Source organism: Tinamus guttatus, unplaced genomic scaffold, assembly GCF_059628265.1.
Source record: "Tinamus guttatus ecotype Peru unplaced genomic scaffold, ASM5962826v1 Tinamus_guttatus_pri_ptg000119l, whole genome shotgun sequence".
In the NCBI taxonomy this organism is placed as follows: Eukaryota; Metazoa; Chordata; class Aves; order Tinamiformes; family Tinamidae; genus Tinamus; species Tinamus guttatus.
This window is the reverse complement of record NW_028288653.1, coordinates 1,184,206-1,198,842: the sequence shown is the minus strand read 5'-3', so window position 1 is coordinate 1,198,842 and position 14,637 is coordinate 1,184,206. Positions and strand designations below refer to the sequence as shown.

At 36.9% G+C, this 14,637-nt stretch overlaps 1 protein-coding gene across 1 annotated transcript in view; it reads right to left on the bottom strand.

Annotated features, from left to right (window-relative positions):
* Positions 1 to 384: 384 nt before the first annotated feature.
* The window catches only part of GOLGA4 (golgin A4), a 56,458-nt gene continuing 42,205 nt past the window's right edge, over positions 385 to 14,637 (bottom strand). The window contains exons 19-26 of the mRNA XM_088521364.1: positions 14,158 to 14,268; positions 11,842 to 11,862; positions 11,595 to 11,663; positions 10,909 to 10,984; positions 9,219 to 9,322; positions 6,450 to 6,536; positions 3,759 to 3,822; positions 385 to 1,131 (exon numbers count right to left, since the gene is read on the bottom strand). Coding sequence (XP_088377490.1) covers positions 3,793 to 3,822; positions 6,450 to 6,536; positions 9,219 to 9,322; positions 10,909 to 10,984; positions 11,595 to 11,663; positions 11,842 to 11,862; positions 14,158 to 14,268 — 498 coding nt within the window. The 3' untranslated portion in view covers positions 385 to 1,131; positions 3,759 to 3,792. The remainder of the gene's footprint in view (positions 1,132 to 3,758; positions 3,823 to 6,449; positions 6,537 to 9,218; positions 9,323 to 10,908; positions 10,985 to 11,594; positions 11,664 to 11,841; positions 11,863 to 14,157; positions 14,269 to 14,637) is intronic.

Here is a 14,637-nt window from a genome sequence, read left to right as displayed (position 1 = left end):
AATTTCTCCATCCGTGGATGCAGATTCACAAGTTCTATGTCAAAGTGGTTAGACATTAAATAAATAAACAGATCTAATAAACATACATAATAATATATAATACATGTAATAATACCTAAAATATAAATTAATAAATAAAAACACAATTCTAAAACTATAAGAAAGCAATCATATTCACCTGCCACATTCTCATGTCAGTTTAGTTCACCATACGTGGCACACAGTGTGTGCAAATCTGAGTTTTGCCCAATGTACATGAGTAACTATTCATGTATCAGGCTTTTCAAAGCAGGGAACGTCTCAGAGAGGGTTGTCTTGCCCAAAAGTAAGAGCAAAACTGGTGATCACTGAAAAAGAAAAATCATTCCACGAAATGTTCCAAAATTATACAGTAAATAAACTTTATTTTATCTCAGCTTCTGTCAGATTAGTGCTGTCAACAGTCACAGATCAGCATATGATACAGGTATGTATTAACTATTTACAATTTACAGTAATGTATTCTTTTTCTCCAGAAAATATAAGTACAAAAGCTAAGAGTAAACAAATGAGGTACTGCAATTTGGATTTATTGTAGGCAAAAGCATTTAGAAGTGACCTCTAGCAAACAATCAGAAGATCAAATTGGGAAAGAGTAGTCAAACAAGAGTGTCTAGTTCATCAGGAAAATCACCCCAACTGCTACCCATCCAAAATGTATTGCACAATTCATTCAAAAATAAAAAAATAAATAGAAGAGACAAACCATTTAATCCAACTCTTTAAAAACACCCAGTGAAACTTGTACAGAGACACAGTAGTGGGCAATTCCTCCCTAGGATGAAGTCTTTTCTCTCCTTTAAAAAAATAACCTTTAACACAAAATAGAAGACAATATTCAAGAGAAGAGGAAAAAGGCTCGTCACCAGATAACCCCTGATTAGCGTTTCTTGTCAAGGCAATTTTTAACTATATTCACGGTCCAAAGGTGGTGCTGAGATTTGGTTCTTGCTGCTGCATTTGTGACCTCGAATAATAGCTTTTCTTCTTGCCCATTCTCAAGGAACAACAACAGAGATAGGGACATACTTCTAAGCAGCACTGTCATAAGACATTATCATCACTAGTTCTTCAAGATGGTCGTAGCCAGGACTAGAAGAATAAAACGATAAAGCAAATGAGTGAAGGTTATGCTGTGAAGAGAGTAACTTATAAACGCACAATATTTAAATAGTTAAATATATTTGTTTACTGGTAGCAACAGGGCATGGAGGAATTTCAGGTAAGTCAAATTAACAAATTATTCATTGATTTTGAGCAATTAATTCCATTCCAGTATTTTAAAAACAGTTAAGGAACAGGGATTAAAAAAGAAAAAAGAAGCATAACCAATTACAAAACAGTGAAGCTAGCATCACCTTAATTTCTAAGGTCTACACCTTAGAAATATTTAACAGGTCTATACCTTAGAAATTAATAGAAATGGACTAATCTTCCATTTGTTGTCTATCCACTGACATAAATCTCAAGAATATTTGTGATGGTCAACAAATCCACAAACTAGTAATGAGATCTGAACAGTTTCCTTACATAGTAGCTTAAGTTATGAAGCTGTTACAGGCAATTGCTGACAGCAAGGTCAAAAATCAAGTCCTTCTATGACATTCTTCAAAAAGGGCTGAGAATATATGAACTTTTTATGTCAGCCTTACAGACAATATTACAAAAACTAGAATTCCAAATATTCTTTCTGCAATAATGGCATAAATACCCTTGTCCTCTCAATATTATCAATTCATTTATTCTCAACAAAGTGCTAGAAAAACACTTCCATTTTGTTAAGAAGTGATCATGGCTAGGGGCTAAGAGTCCAAGCATCACTGCACTTTAAGTACAATAAAGTTAATTTGCCGTTGTATTCAAAAAGAAATGTTTAAAAGATCACAAAACAAAAGGAGGAATCCTGCACGTTAGCTGAAACGAACAGGTATTTTCTTCACTCCTTTGACGTAAGCATATTTGGTATTGAGGGCTCTATTCACATGGCTGCAGGAGCGGAGGTTGCGTGTCGGCTGCCTCATGGTAACGGGTGCGGGCGGCAGCCCGGTTTAACCCGAGGCTGCCTCATGGTAACGGGTGCTGGAGACAGCCCGGCTTTAACCCGCGGCCGCCTCATGGTAACGGGTGCGGGAGGCAGCCCGGTTTAACCCGAGGCTGCCTCATGGTAACGGGTGCGGGAGGCAGCCCGGCTTTAACCCGCGGCCGCCTCATGGTAACGGGTGCGGGAGGCAGCCCGGTTTAACCCGAGGCTGCCTCATGATAACGGGTGCGGGAGGCAGCCCGGCTTTAACCCGCGGCTGCCTCATGGTAACGGGTGCTGGAGACAGCCCGGTTTAACCCGCGGCCGCCTCATGGTAACGGCTACTGGAGACAGCCCGGTTTAACCCACGGCCGCCTCATGGTAACGGGTGCGGGAGGCAGCCCGGTTTAACCCGCGGCCGCCTCATGGTAACGGCTACTGGAGACAGCCCGGTTTAACCCGCGGCTGCCTCATGGTAACGGGTGCGGGAGGCAGCCCGGCTTTAACCCGTGGCTGCCTCATGGTAACGGGTGCGGGAGGCAGCCCGGCTTTAACCCACGGCTGCCTCACGGTAACGGGTGCGGGAGGCAGCCCGGTTTAACCCGTGGCTGCCTCATGGTAACGGGTGCGGGAGGCAGCCCGGCTTTAACCCGCGGCTGCCTCACGGTAACGGGTGCTGGAGACAGTCCGGTTTAACCCGCGGCTGCCTCATGGTAACGGGTGCTGGAGACAGTCCGGTTTAACCCGCGGCTGCCTCATGGTAACGGGTGCGGGAGGCAGCCCGGGTTTAACCCACGGCTGCCTCATGGTAACGGGTGCGGGAGGCAGCCCGGTTTAACCTGCGCTGCTGCTGAGGTGGGGCAGGCCCAGGACATGCCGGGAGCCAGTGAGCCAACTGCCGGCTACTCGGCAAAGCTCCTCAGTTGCAAAGGAGGAAGAGGGAAATTGGGCTGAGTCAACCCTACAGAACTGGTCTGAAGGGCTTATTAAATACATCACTAGCACCACTCAGCTGAGAGTCACATAGAATCATTATGGTCGGAAAAGGCCTTTAAGATCAAGTCCAACCATAAAGCCTTCGAGATGAGGCAACGCAGGAAGTTTTACCTGCATACTTCAATATCCTGCTCCTTTCTCAACTCTTACTGCTTTTGCATTGCTTGTTTAGCTCGACTGGCCTGACGCAACCTTTATCTTTAGGTCAAATCAGTTATTTTTTGTCTGTAACACTACAGCTGCAGACTCATAATGAAAATATCTTAACAGCTCCCTCCAGGTGACGCAATAAATTGAAAGCACAAAACTCCCCAAATTGTTTTCTCCCACTGGAGGGAGGGAAGGAGGGAGATGGAAACAGAAGAAAGCGAGGTCAATTACGATAAACATTAATAGTGCATTTTTGTGACTTATAATTTGATTTTGCTTGCTTTTTCTACAACTAAGATTTCTGTTGCCCTCAAAGAATATTTCAAATTACACTTGCATCTCAAAAAGACGGATTTGGAATCAACATTTTCAAACTTAGCTTCATAAAGCAGTTCATGATTAAGAGTTGAAGAGTGTTCATCACACGGAACAAAAATAATTTGAAAGTTAACAAACACAGTAAGGCATGGAAAAAAAAACACAGAAGAATGATTAAACTCATGCTACAGGTTTGATCTTCAAATGAAACAAGGATGTATTAGGCTTCACTCACCCACATGCTAACTAAGCACAGACTGATGGCATATTCAGAAGATACCACTGCGAGGTGAGGCAAACTACAAAGCCAGGAAGAAAACAGCTTATTGCACTACTTTGTTAATAGTTTAAATAAGAACTCTGTGGACATCTACTGCTAACAGATGAGATTGCTGCAGTCAGATCACATTAACTACACACTTACACACTAAAAATCGGTTAGAGGAGATACAGTGAGGCGGCTTATGCTTGTTGCCCTAGGGCTTTGTTAAAAGTTTTCAGTGGCAACCTCCTAAACATATGCACACTGCTAAAAAAACAAAGACCCAGTTACTAAAGAGTAAATAATTACTGGCAAATACCCATTATTAGCAGTAGGCACTTCTATCCTTTTTCAGTAGCAAACTACATTGACAATTCACTTACTAAAATCAGATATAGATGTCTTGGCAGCAGACTAACGTGCAGAAACATTTACGTTAAAAAAGCAATTTATTTGCAGCTAGGCACTTTATTGCTCCCGAGATCTAAATGTTGCGTATTTTCAAATACCAACATCATTTGCAATTGTTAAGTGGGAAAGAACATTATGAGCATGTTAATAAATGTCAGTGAAAAAAAAATAGCACTTGACAGAGTAATATGTTTATAAAGACGCCCACATAGACTCTTTTTAGTCACTGAAACAGAATTTAAAAAGTCTAACCAGAAATACCGATTTATGTTTCAATAAACAAACTGAGCAATGTTGAAAGGGAAGAAATAAACGACTGTAGCCTCCAACAGTAATTTGCATAACATGTCCTAACATTTGACTTTCTATTATATATCCAATTTCACTTCTTACATGATTTTGGAAAGCAGAAAAATTGTTAGGCTCAATGGGAGCCAAGGAAAGACTGTTAGGTGAAACCCAAGAAGTTCTGGAGCAGGACACAAAGCTCTCTGAATTATTATATTCTCAACCATTCCAGCACCTGCAGCCAGCAAAATATTTTCACTGTATGTTATCTCCAGAATCAAATCCCAAAACTTGGTTGAGTGATTGCAAGGTAAAATTTTCTTTAGTAGCAGAGACTGTGAATATCTGTTTTGGGAAGACCAGGTTTCAGATATCAAAAAGCTAAAGGGATTGCAAAATAAGGTCTGTCTCTCTAATCTCGCTTTTATGCAGAAGGAAATGCTCAGTTTAAGCAACTGAGAGAGAAAGAAAAAAAATCATGTTTGGGATGCAGTGACATGGCATTTCCTGAAGTTACACTATTAATAACATTTATGACATTATTTATATGTATAATTTTAAAATTAAACATTTAAGATTGCAAAACACTTCAAACCTACATACCAAGTGCGTAGGAAAGTGTTGAAATGTCAGGCACTTTCCTTATGTTTGATATTTGAAGCAGATGAAACAGTATAATGTTTTTAGATTTGTTTTAAGGGAGCAACAGTACTTTAATATAACTACTTCAACTGAGGTGTAAAAACGCTTAAAATTTTCCTTTGTATTGTTTCTGAAAGAGACAAAAATATCCAAAAGGCCATTGCGATAAATAGATTAAAACCCTTCTCACTTTAATTACTAATTTTGCTAAGCTGGTCCATAAAAAGATGGACTGTAATGCTGGTTTCAGATATAAAGAATAGAAAGCTGCTGCAGTTATTACCTTAATAAAAAATGCGTAGACTACTGATAAAATACTAACAGTAATACTAGGAGTACTTATGCTCATGTATCTTTCTTTGTGGTTTGCTTCTCAAACTCCAATTCATCTTCCTTGTAAATACCAAGCACCTGAAGGAAAGCTTTTTAAATTGGTGAGAATGATAAAAATAAATAAATAAATAAAATTTACTACACTGCAAAGCAGCGGTAATGATGCTAGCACAGTTCCATTTTATCCTTCACAAAATGTGGGAGAGCTGGGCAACCTTTAATGATTTAAGGTCAATTAAAATATCTTTTTCTTTTCTGTGTTCCATCAATTCTACCCTGTCGTGCATATATCTGTGCAGACTCATCTTCATCACTCCCCACAAGTGGGCAAGGTGATATTGGAAAAAGGTTTTCTGTGGAGTGCTACTTATTTTTGATTTGTTCTTGCCCAGAGTGAACCTGACATATTTTTAAGGTTTTTCTCTACAAAAAATAAGAAGGCCTTTAAAAATAATAAACTTGTCAAGATAGTTGCTATCCATCCCATTTCAGCTGCATATATCCCAGGGAAAATAACTAATCAGCAAACAAAATGGCTCTTGTTCTTTTTTTTTTTTCCCCGATTTTTTTCCCCTAGATCCGAAAAACCTCTCCTGACATGCGTTTTAGGAAAAAATGGTATCTCTCTACAAAAACTTCTGAACTTAAAAGCAAGAATTTCATGTCAGATGACACTTCTGATTAGAAAATTTAGCTGCAGAATGGTAGCGATATCTGCGATTGCTTTTTTTCTGTTGTACCTATAGCTACCACACACATAACTTAACCAATGATAAGAAAAAGCTAAGAATTTGCTTTTTTCCTCTAATTTTTACTATAAACTCAAGACTACTGCAGGAATTTGATATTCCCTTGAAGAAGAGGGAAGGAGGGAGAAAAGGAGTTTCCTTGTAGGAGAAAATGGGGAGAGAGAGACTTAAAGAAAGTTTCCAATTTCTTGTTATCGCAACCTGATCTTTTGCATAAACTAAGATTGCTTATACAACGTACCAGTGGCCGAGCATCTTCTCGTTCTAGTATCTTCTGGGTCTGATCAGCTGGGAATTTCAGTACCGTCGTTATAACCTTGGCCATCGTCTAAAGAAAAACAGGTTATCTCTAAGCAATATTGCATGCACGAAAAGACTTTCAATACTCTAGAATGCACTTGAGAATACTGCATACTATTTTAGCAATGTCAATGGTAACCACAGCGAAAGGAGTAACAGATTTCCATTAGTTTCACATCCTGTTTACATGATAGGTATGTTACGTGAGTTATATGGAAACCATAGAGAGCCTTCATCTCACATCATCACAAACTGCAGCTACTGTAGAATGATGTAAGCTCTGTGGTAGCTAAGCTCAAACATTTAAATGTTCTTTAATAAGACAGTACTGCTGTTAACATTCAGTCTTAACGGCGCCTTTCTAAAAAACACATTTCAGATACGCACAACCTGTAAGAGTCCTTCTGTGCTCAACTATGTTCACATCCAAATATTGTGTAAAGAAATGCAAAGAATTCAAACACTGAGAAAGCAATCCAAATGCCACAGGTGGAACTTCAGTTGTGAAAAGATTTTTAGCAGGTACACAGTAACCCACAGGAATACATATGGACATCCTCAAATGGAAGATGCCAGAAGTTTAAAACTTTGTTGTTACACATCAGTCCGAAATAGACAATTTTAAGAACAGATGAGTGGAAAGAGTTATGAAAGTCACAAAACAGTAGTCAGGTGATTGAAGAAGAAAGGTCAAAACAAGAGCTGTAGTGCAGCAGAAGGGGTGTGCTACAAAAGCACAACTGCTGTTCCCAAGGAATGTGCCTGAGATAAGATTGCTGTGCCCAGTGTCTACTGCTTATTGCCAGTCTCACATATGGAGTGCAGAGGGGAAACCTTACTAACAAAGCAGCTTCAGGACAAGAACCTCCACAGCTAAAAGTAAAAGAAAATAAACCAACTCACGTTGAATCTTCTCTATTAAAAGGCATATTTTTAAATTTAGTATGTTAATAGTTCCATAATTAAGAAGTCCTTCCACTGCAGTCCCTCTAGTGCGGATGCAAAAGGGAATGTGTTCAATGCTGCAAACTAACTGCACACTTTGCTCTTGAATCATTTAGTCCCGGATAGCTGTGTTGAGGATTTTGGCAAGAGAAATTAGCAATGAACTTGGAACCTACTCAGACTTCTTAGAAGACAACTACCAAGAAAGCCTTCTCTCAACAATTTCCTACAGGACAATGGTATGCAAAAGTTAAGGAGAAAGTACACACTCTGCAAGCATGCAGAAATGCCAATTTAAACAGAGGCTAAAACCTTATTTCCTGAAAATGTGCATTTTGGAATTTATCATCAGAAATTATTTGAAATTTTCCAAGTTTTTCTGGTCATTAGAAATATTTTTAAGTTGAATTACACAATCCTCTTCACAGATGCACAGTCCTAAAAGAGGTTTCTATGGACTGTGGAATTTAAGAGTGTATGTATAATAGAGGCAAAAGGTTTAGCTTAATCCTCTAATAATCTATTCTATCATAACAAATTTAGTAATTAAAGTATGTGGGTACACATATATATGTGTGTCTGTGTATGTGTGTAAACATATATCTGTATCTATCTATATAAAAAAACAATTCCAAATAAAAGAGATACTTTACACTCCAATTCTTTCAATGGGACATGTTTAAACACCTTTTTTTCTCGTTGTTTACTTGAATTAAAAATGCTCCCTTCTATTAAAAACATGCCTATTCAAGGTATTGTAGGAATTAATGCCTATCTTTGGTCCTTTTTTTATTTCAAGTATTCATGTGCTTTTAGCAGTCAATGTGCAGGAAATTTTGAAATGGAATCTTCTGTTAAATACCATGTATTCTCTAGAGAAAATACATATATTTTTTCATCAAGCAACTCAGTAAAAGATAGAAGAGCCTGACCTAAAATCAAGTTTATTTTCACACTGACATGTGAAAATAATATTCAAGGAAGTTTGCTGTTTGTTATTTGTTAAAAAACGAAAAGGATAACAGACAAAAGAAAAAGGAATTCAATAGGGACACAAACTTTAGACCAAATTTTATCCTGTACAGAGAACAATGAAAACAGACCTAACCCTGCAAAAAGCCTCTCTGCTTAATAGTAGTTCTGGTTGAAAGTGGTACAACAAAGAATGGAAGAACTCCAAGGAGGAAATATATATATTAATGCACACAGCATTTATCATCCAAGAAAAATGTTTGTGCTATGACATACCACTTTTAAACCTGGTCAATCTCCAAGCATCAGTACGGCTACAAGCTAGTAAAATTCCAACTCGGGAATGATTTCACAAGCTTGTCAGCACACAACAAGAAGCTTAATGTGCAGGTTTTCACTGCGTTTAAGAATAAAGTAATAAAGAGTAAATTAATACCATCTAGAGAAGGTATGCAGATTTGTGAGCCTATAAAGCATCTTTTAAAAAGAAAATTCAAGAGATATTTTAGCACGTTCAGAGCTAATAAACAGTTTTTGTCTCAGCAGGCATGTTGGTGAGAGATGCAATACCCCCTCCCCAGTCTCCTTGTTCTTTCCCCCAGCACTTAACCTCAACACAGACACCAAGATTTTAAGGTGAGGACCATGCCTCTGTGAACAAAAACTGAAAACTTGTGACAGCAGTAGGCAGTGCGTAATGAATCACAAGAAACGGTGCTTCAAATCTATGCAGCGAGGGAGCTACATTTTATTCTAACCCCAACCACACGGCGCTGTGTGTAACTTCCCATACCTTTGTCTCACGGCCCATCATATATTCAAACAGCACTTTCCTCAAGTATTCAAACTCAGTAGGCTCTCCAAAGAGGGAAACATCAGTATGGCAAAGGTTTCCATCTGTGCCAACAAAAATGAGAGTATATTTATACTGAGTCATTCATATGAATCAAAGTTACTCTTAGCCAGAAAGTGACTGGAATAAAATGTAAGCAACTAAGCAGCACTGTAGTGGCTTGCATAATTATGCTGATGCTTAAAACTTACTGAGAGCAATTCACTGCAGCTGAGCATGTAACAAATCAGCACATTTATGTAGAAACTATTTACAATATCTTATTTTATATTTGTTAAATGAAAATTCTTAGATCTTTTCTTATTTGTACACAACAAATACACTTAGAACATACTTGCTTAGATGTTGCTATTTTCCTTGACTATGAACTATTCCCAATTTTGTGCCAGGGCATCTCAGTCTAGAAATTGCATTTTTATATTTAACTTTAAATCTCGTAGTAAATACAAAAAACAATGAACTGAATCAAACAAATCTACATAGTCTTGACTGGTCTCAACTTCTGTATTTTTTATTTGTCTGTAAAATGCCTTAATGTAAAAGGGTGGAAGAGCAAAAGCCAAGAGAAAAGCCAAAAACAAGAGAAGGCAGATGAATGACAAATGAAATTTATTTTCCAGTGTTAATACTTTCTCCAAATTTTTTTTCATCTGTGGCTACAGGGTTGTCAAGGAACCTGAGCAACCATAGTACATACGGTAATACAAAAACTTCAGCTCTTTTATAAACTGAGCTTAAGATAATAGATGCAAAAGATACAAACTCCCCCCAGAAAAATGTACAGATAAAACAGTCAATGAGAGATAGTGGTATATAAAACTATGACTATAATCATCTAGTATTACACAGGTAACAGTGTGGGATAAATTCAGGGGGGATTACCTATGGAGATTAAAGTAATAACTTTGTATACTTTTACCAAACACAAAATGGAAGAAAAGAGAAATATGCATGATTTAACACAAGGTCAGCCTCATGGACTCACAGGAAACTAAACCTGATTGCAACTTGGAAAGTTAGGCCTTTAAAGTACAAAAAAATAAGCAACATGACAGCAAAGAGGTAGATAGTGGGGAGAGGTTAAAAATAATAATATAAATGACGTGGTTGAAGTCATGTAAGTATAACAGTGATTTTTTAGAAGATTAGTATTAACAAGTATGAACAGAGCACTTGTTAACCAAGAAAAGTAATACTTCTGTGATCAGCGTGTCAGAGCAGAAGTTCCTGCAAAAGAATTTTAGTCACCAGGATAGTAGAAGCCAAGATATGCTACAAAAGAAAGAACTGCAAAATCTTTAAGAATTTGAACAAAATATAAAAGTGTTTATTAATAGTCAATTAGCCAAGATAAGCAGGTTATTTCTCCCTGCCCCTTTTCTGTTGACACTGCATCACTCCATGGGCATTCAAAGCCTTAGGAAGAACTCTGCTACAGAGCTCTTGCACTTGTAGGGCTTGAAAAGGAAAGCATAAACAAGAGTTGCTTTCCTGAAATCACGCACTAGATCTGCTACAGCAAACAAGGCACAACAGAAGATGTCACCAAAAAAACAAACAAACAAACAAAAAACAAACCACAACTTTCAAAAAAGCCTAATCTTTGATGAAGAAACAAGTATGTACTTGCCTCTGTATGGTGTTGCAACCGTTGTGACATACATGTTCTTCTCATAACTTTTCAGCCGGTCTTCCAGTACATGAATCTAAACAGTCAGCAGCCAAAAAGATAAGGTATGTTCACAAGCAGTTAAAATTAAACATAATGTTATTAATTATCCTTAGCATTAACATTATTAGCACTAGCTTTTGGCTGAGCATTGCAATCTTCTTGGAAAGCAAAATTCCCTTTTCTTTTTTTAAAAAAGGAGATAAAAAATTGTGTCATTAAAAGCTATCTCTACTTAAGAGCAAGTGTGTATGTATTTGTAGATACACAAGTTACATAATAGCAAATATTATACATATATACATATTTATATACCTAAACAAACACATTAATATACATACACACTTGAAAAAAATCAAAATCCTACTTTACTTCAAAAAAGGTTTAGTTTAGAAAAAAGAGAACTATAATCTCACAAAATACACTCTTACATCTTTCGTTATGCAAATGTTTATGGGAATGAGGAATACAGTGCAAAGGCCCACATCTAAAAGCCACATGATCCCACGCCATTTTGCTTACATTTCATTTCCATAGCACCTGTGTGGATGACATGTTACACAATCACTCAGAAAAAAACAAAACTTTTAAAATTGTGAATACAAATGTCTTGAGAATAGTTTTGTCTTGTTAAACAGCAGTCCTACCTGCTCCTTGAACTCCTGCTCTTTCAATTTTGAATCATTCACGAGTGTTGTCTTCTGTGCAAGCTGTGCCTGAAAGAACAGCCATACATGGAAATCACCAATAAATTGCTGTAGATATATCACAGGTAGCTTTTCAAAAAAAATGTTTCTCCTTTTAATTAATACTGTTATAGGCAGTATTTTTGGTTTCAAACTGCTATGAAACAGAAGTATCTGTAGAGCTAAATCAAAAAGGCAAAAAACTTACCTGAAGTTCTGTTATTATTACCTGGAATAGCAAAAAGGAAAAAAAAAAGATGAAAATGCAGATATTAAAAATAGTGACTCTGTCATGCATTGGATAAAGCGTAAAACGAAAAAGAATGTACGCTATTAATACTATTGATAACACTGTATCTCTATTTTTTAAAGTTGAATTTGGAAATAGGAAGATTTATCTGAACTACATTAACAGCTTCCTGACCGCCACATCTTACAAAATTAGCAATGCTTACAAGCACAGAAACAATTATAAGCTGGAATTTCTCATCTTTTTCAATGTTCAGACTCTAGGGAAAATAATGCTTTAGTATAAATCACGGTTATAAAATTATTTCAATATCAATTTCAATATCAATTAATTTATGTGTAAAATATCTTTTTTAAGTTAACCCAAAGCTTCACTCAGAGAGTACGGAATGTTACATACAACCCCTGATTTTTCCTGAGTCTCTCTGGAGATGTACTGAAAAGGAAAGCTATTGCCATCTCGCTACACTCATAAAATCCGTGGATTTTCTTACGCTCTGCAAATAGAATTGCAGTGAAAACTTCCCCCATGGATCTCTGTTTTTGATGTGTTTAATCACCTTACCAGACATTTACTTCCTCATCAAGCAAGACAATTTCTGGTACTCTGAAACTCCAAGACTAATGCTTAAGGATAGTATTTGCCAACTATTTAGCACAGTTAGACAAATATTATAGAAATGTGTAGCCATTCATCATTTTAAAAGTAGATGCATTATACATATAAGTTTGTCTTAAGAATGACAACTAAGCAACACAGGTTTCCCAAGAAAGCCTTCTGTGAGTCAGAAGATTCAAACTTTAGACAACAAAAAATCAATTGCCAACAAAAAGTTGCTTCCACTCAGCTAAAGACAAGTGAACTAGCACTGAAGGAAAAGGGGAGAAAAATAAAACTACCTTCCCCAGCCAGAATGGACTGAGTTAGAGGAGTCTCAGAGTCCAATCCTGAAATACTGATAAAATAAGAACTGAAAGCCCCTTTAGTTACAGGTGGTAGGCAGTCTAAATATCTGTTTGACACTTGAGAAAATACATTCAATAGCATAATTTGACTAATATGCCAATTAACTCCTTTTGAGTTGGAGTTGCCACTGCAAGTAACTTCTGAGCATGAAGTAGGAGATTCACATTCAGTTCAAACAAAAGGCTGCAAAAGAAAGCTTGTAAAACATTTGCTGAATTTGATTTTAGTTGGAATTCCCAAGATATCTCAAGAAATGCTGCTGCCTAAACTCCACTAGAATTAGAGTTCTAACTCCTTAGCATTTATCCAAAAAATCCCCTTCTTACTCTGCAAATACTTTCAACCTGATGCTTCTACTGTATGTAAGTATTTACAGAACGTAGACTATCACAGAAATCATTTCTTCCCTTCGAAGTAGCACAACATATATCATTTAAAATAAGGCTGTCTACCAGCAAGGAGGTTTCTCAATCGGTTTATACCCACCGCAGATGGAGCAACTCCTTCGAGTTTCTGCCACGGAGTACAAGGCAGTCTGATACAATTATTGCGGTTATGAAAATCAAACTTGTTTGTCATAGAATAATTAATAAAAATGTATTACAAGTAAGTGTAAAGTGTAGTGGAGAAGGAACAAACATTAGGAGTTGCATTATCTCCCATCAAAACTAAAGAAAATGAACTAGTTTACACAGTGAGTTTGCAGTGTCAACTTAAAGGCCTTATATCCCCCTACTGAGATTGGCCTATTATTAAAATGGAAAATTTTTAAATAAGTTTTATATTAATGATCTCATCATATACTCAACATCTCATGTATTTTTTCTTAGCAATATTTTTATCAGTCAGAGAAAAACTCAACTAAAATATATTCTCAGAAAGACCAAAGCATGTACTGACGCTACTCTCAATTAAGAAATAAACGTGTCTGTCCACACTTTATGGATTCAGGGTATGGAACTATTTCAGTGTCCACTGGAATTTCAATTCAAAAACCACATTAAAAATGGCCCAGCTTGTTTTCCTTTCCTTCTAAAGTGCTTCCAGTGAAATAAATATTAAAAAAAAAGAAAGTGCAAGGCAATCTCCCCTCAAAACACAACTGGACTGTGTAAACAAACCATTAAAAAAAGATATTATCAAATGCTGCAGATTATAAAAAGTGCACTTTCAAAGTTAACATCTAACAGAACACAAATTGCACAGCATAGTGCAGACCAGAACATAAATCAAATGCAATTAACAGGAAACAACAGGGACATATAAGCAATTCACACTGAAAGTTAGCAAATGTTAATGCCAGCTCACTTCACTGTTTTGACGCTCCACTTCTGCCATCCTTTGCTTGTACTCCTGTTGCAATTTTTCTAGCTGTGCCTGCAACTCATTAACTTTTGCTGTCATTTCTTCTTCACGAGCCTTCAAAATAAAAAAATTTTTTTTTTTACTTATACGACTAATCATCTAACCACTTAGCATCTAACAAAGCTAGCAAATAAGTTATGTCATGCACACAGAGGAGTATATTTGAGACTTTATATATACTAAGGCCACTTACACTACAGGACTACGAAAGACACTGAGAAAAAAACACACAGGAGCTTAACAAAATTCTGCAGAGTTTGAACAATTACGAATAGTTAGGATTACAGCTAGCGTTTTGAATGATGAATTACCTTTCACTAGCACTAAAGCAGCATTCAAGAGTAATCCAATAAGTACAGATCAAATTTTTACAACTTATCAACACTAATGGATAACTTAACAATAATGGAACAGCTGGCCAAA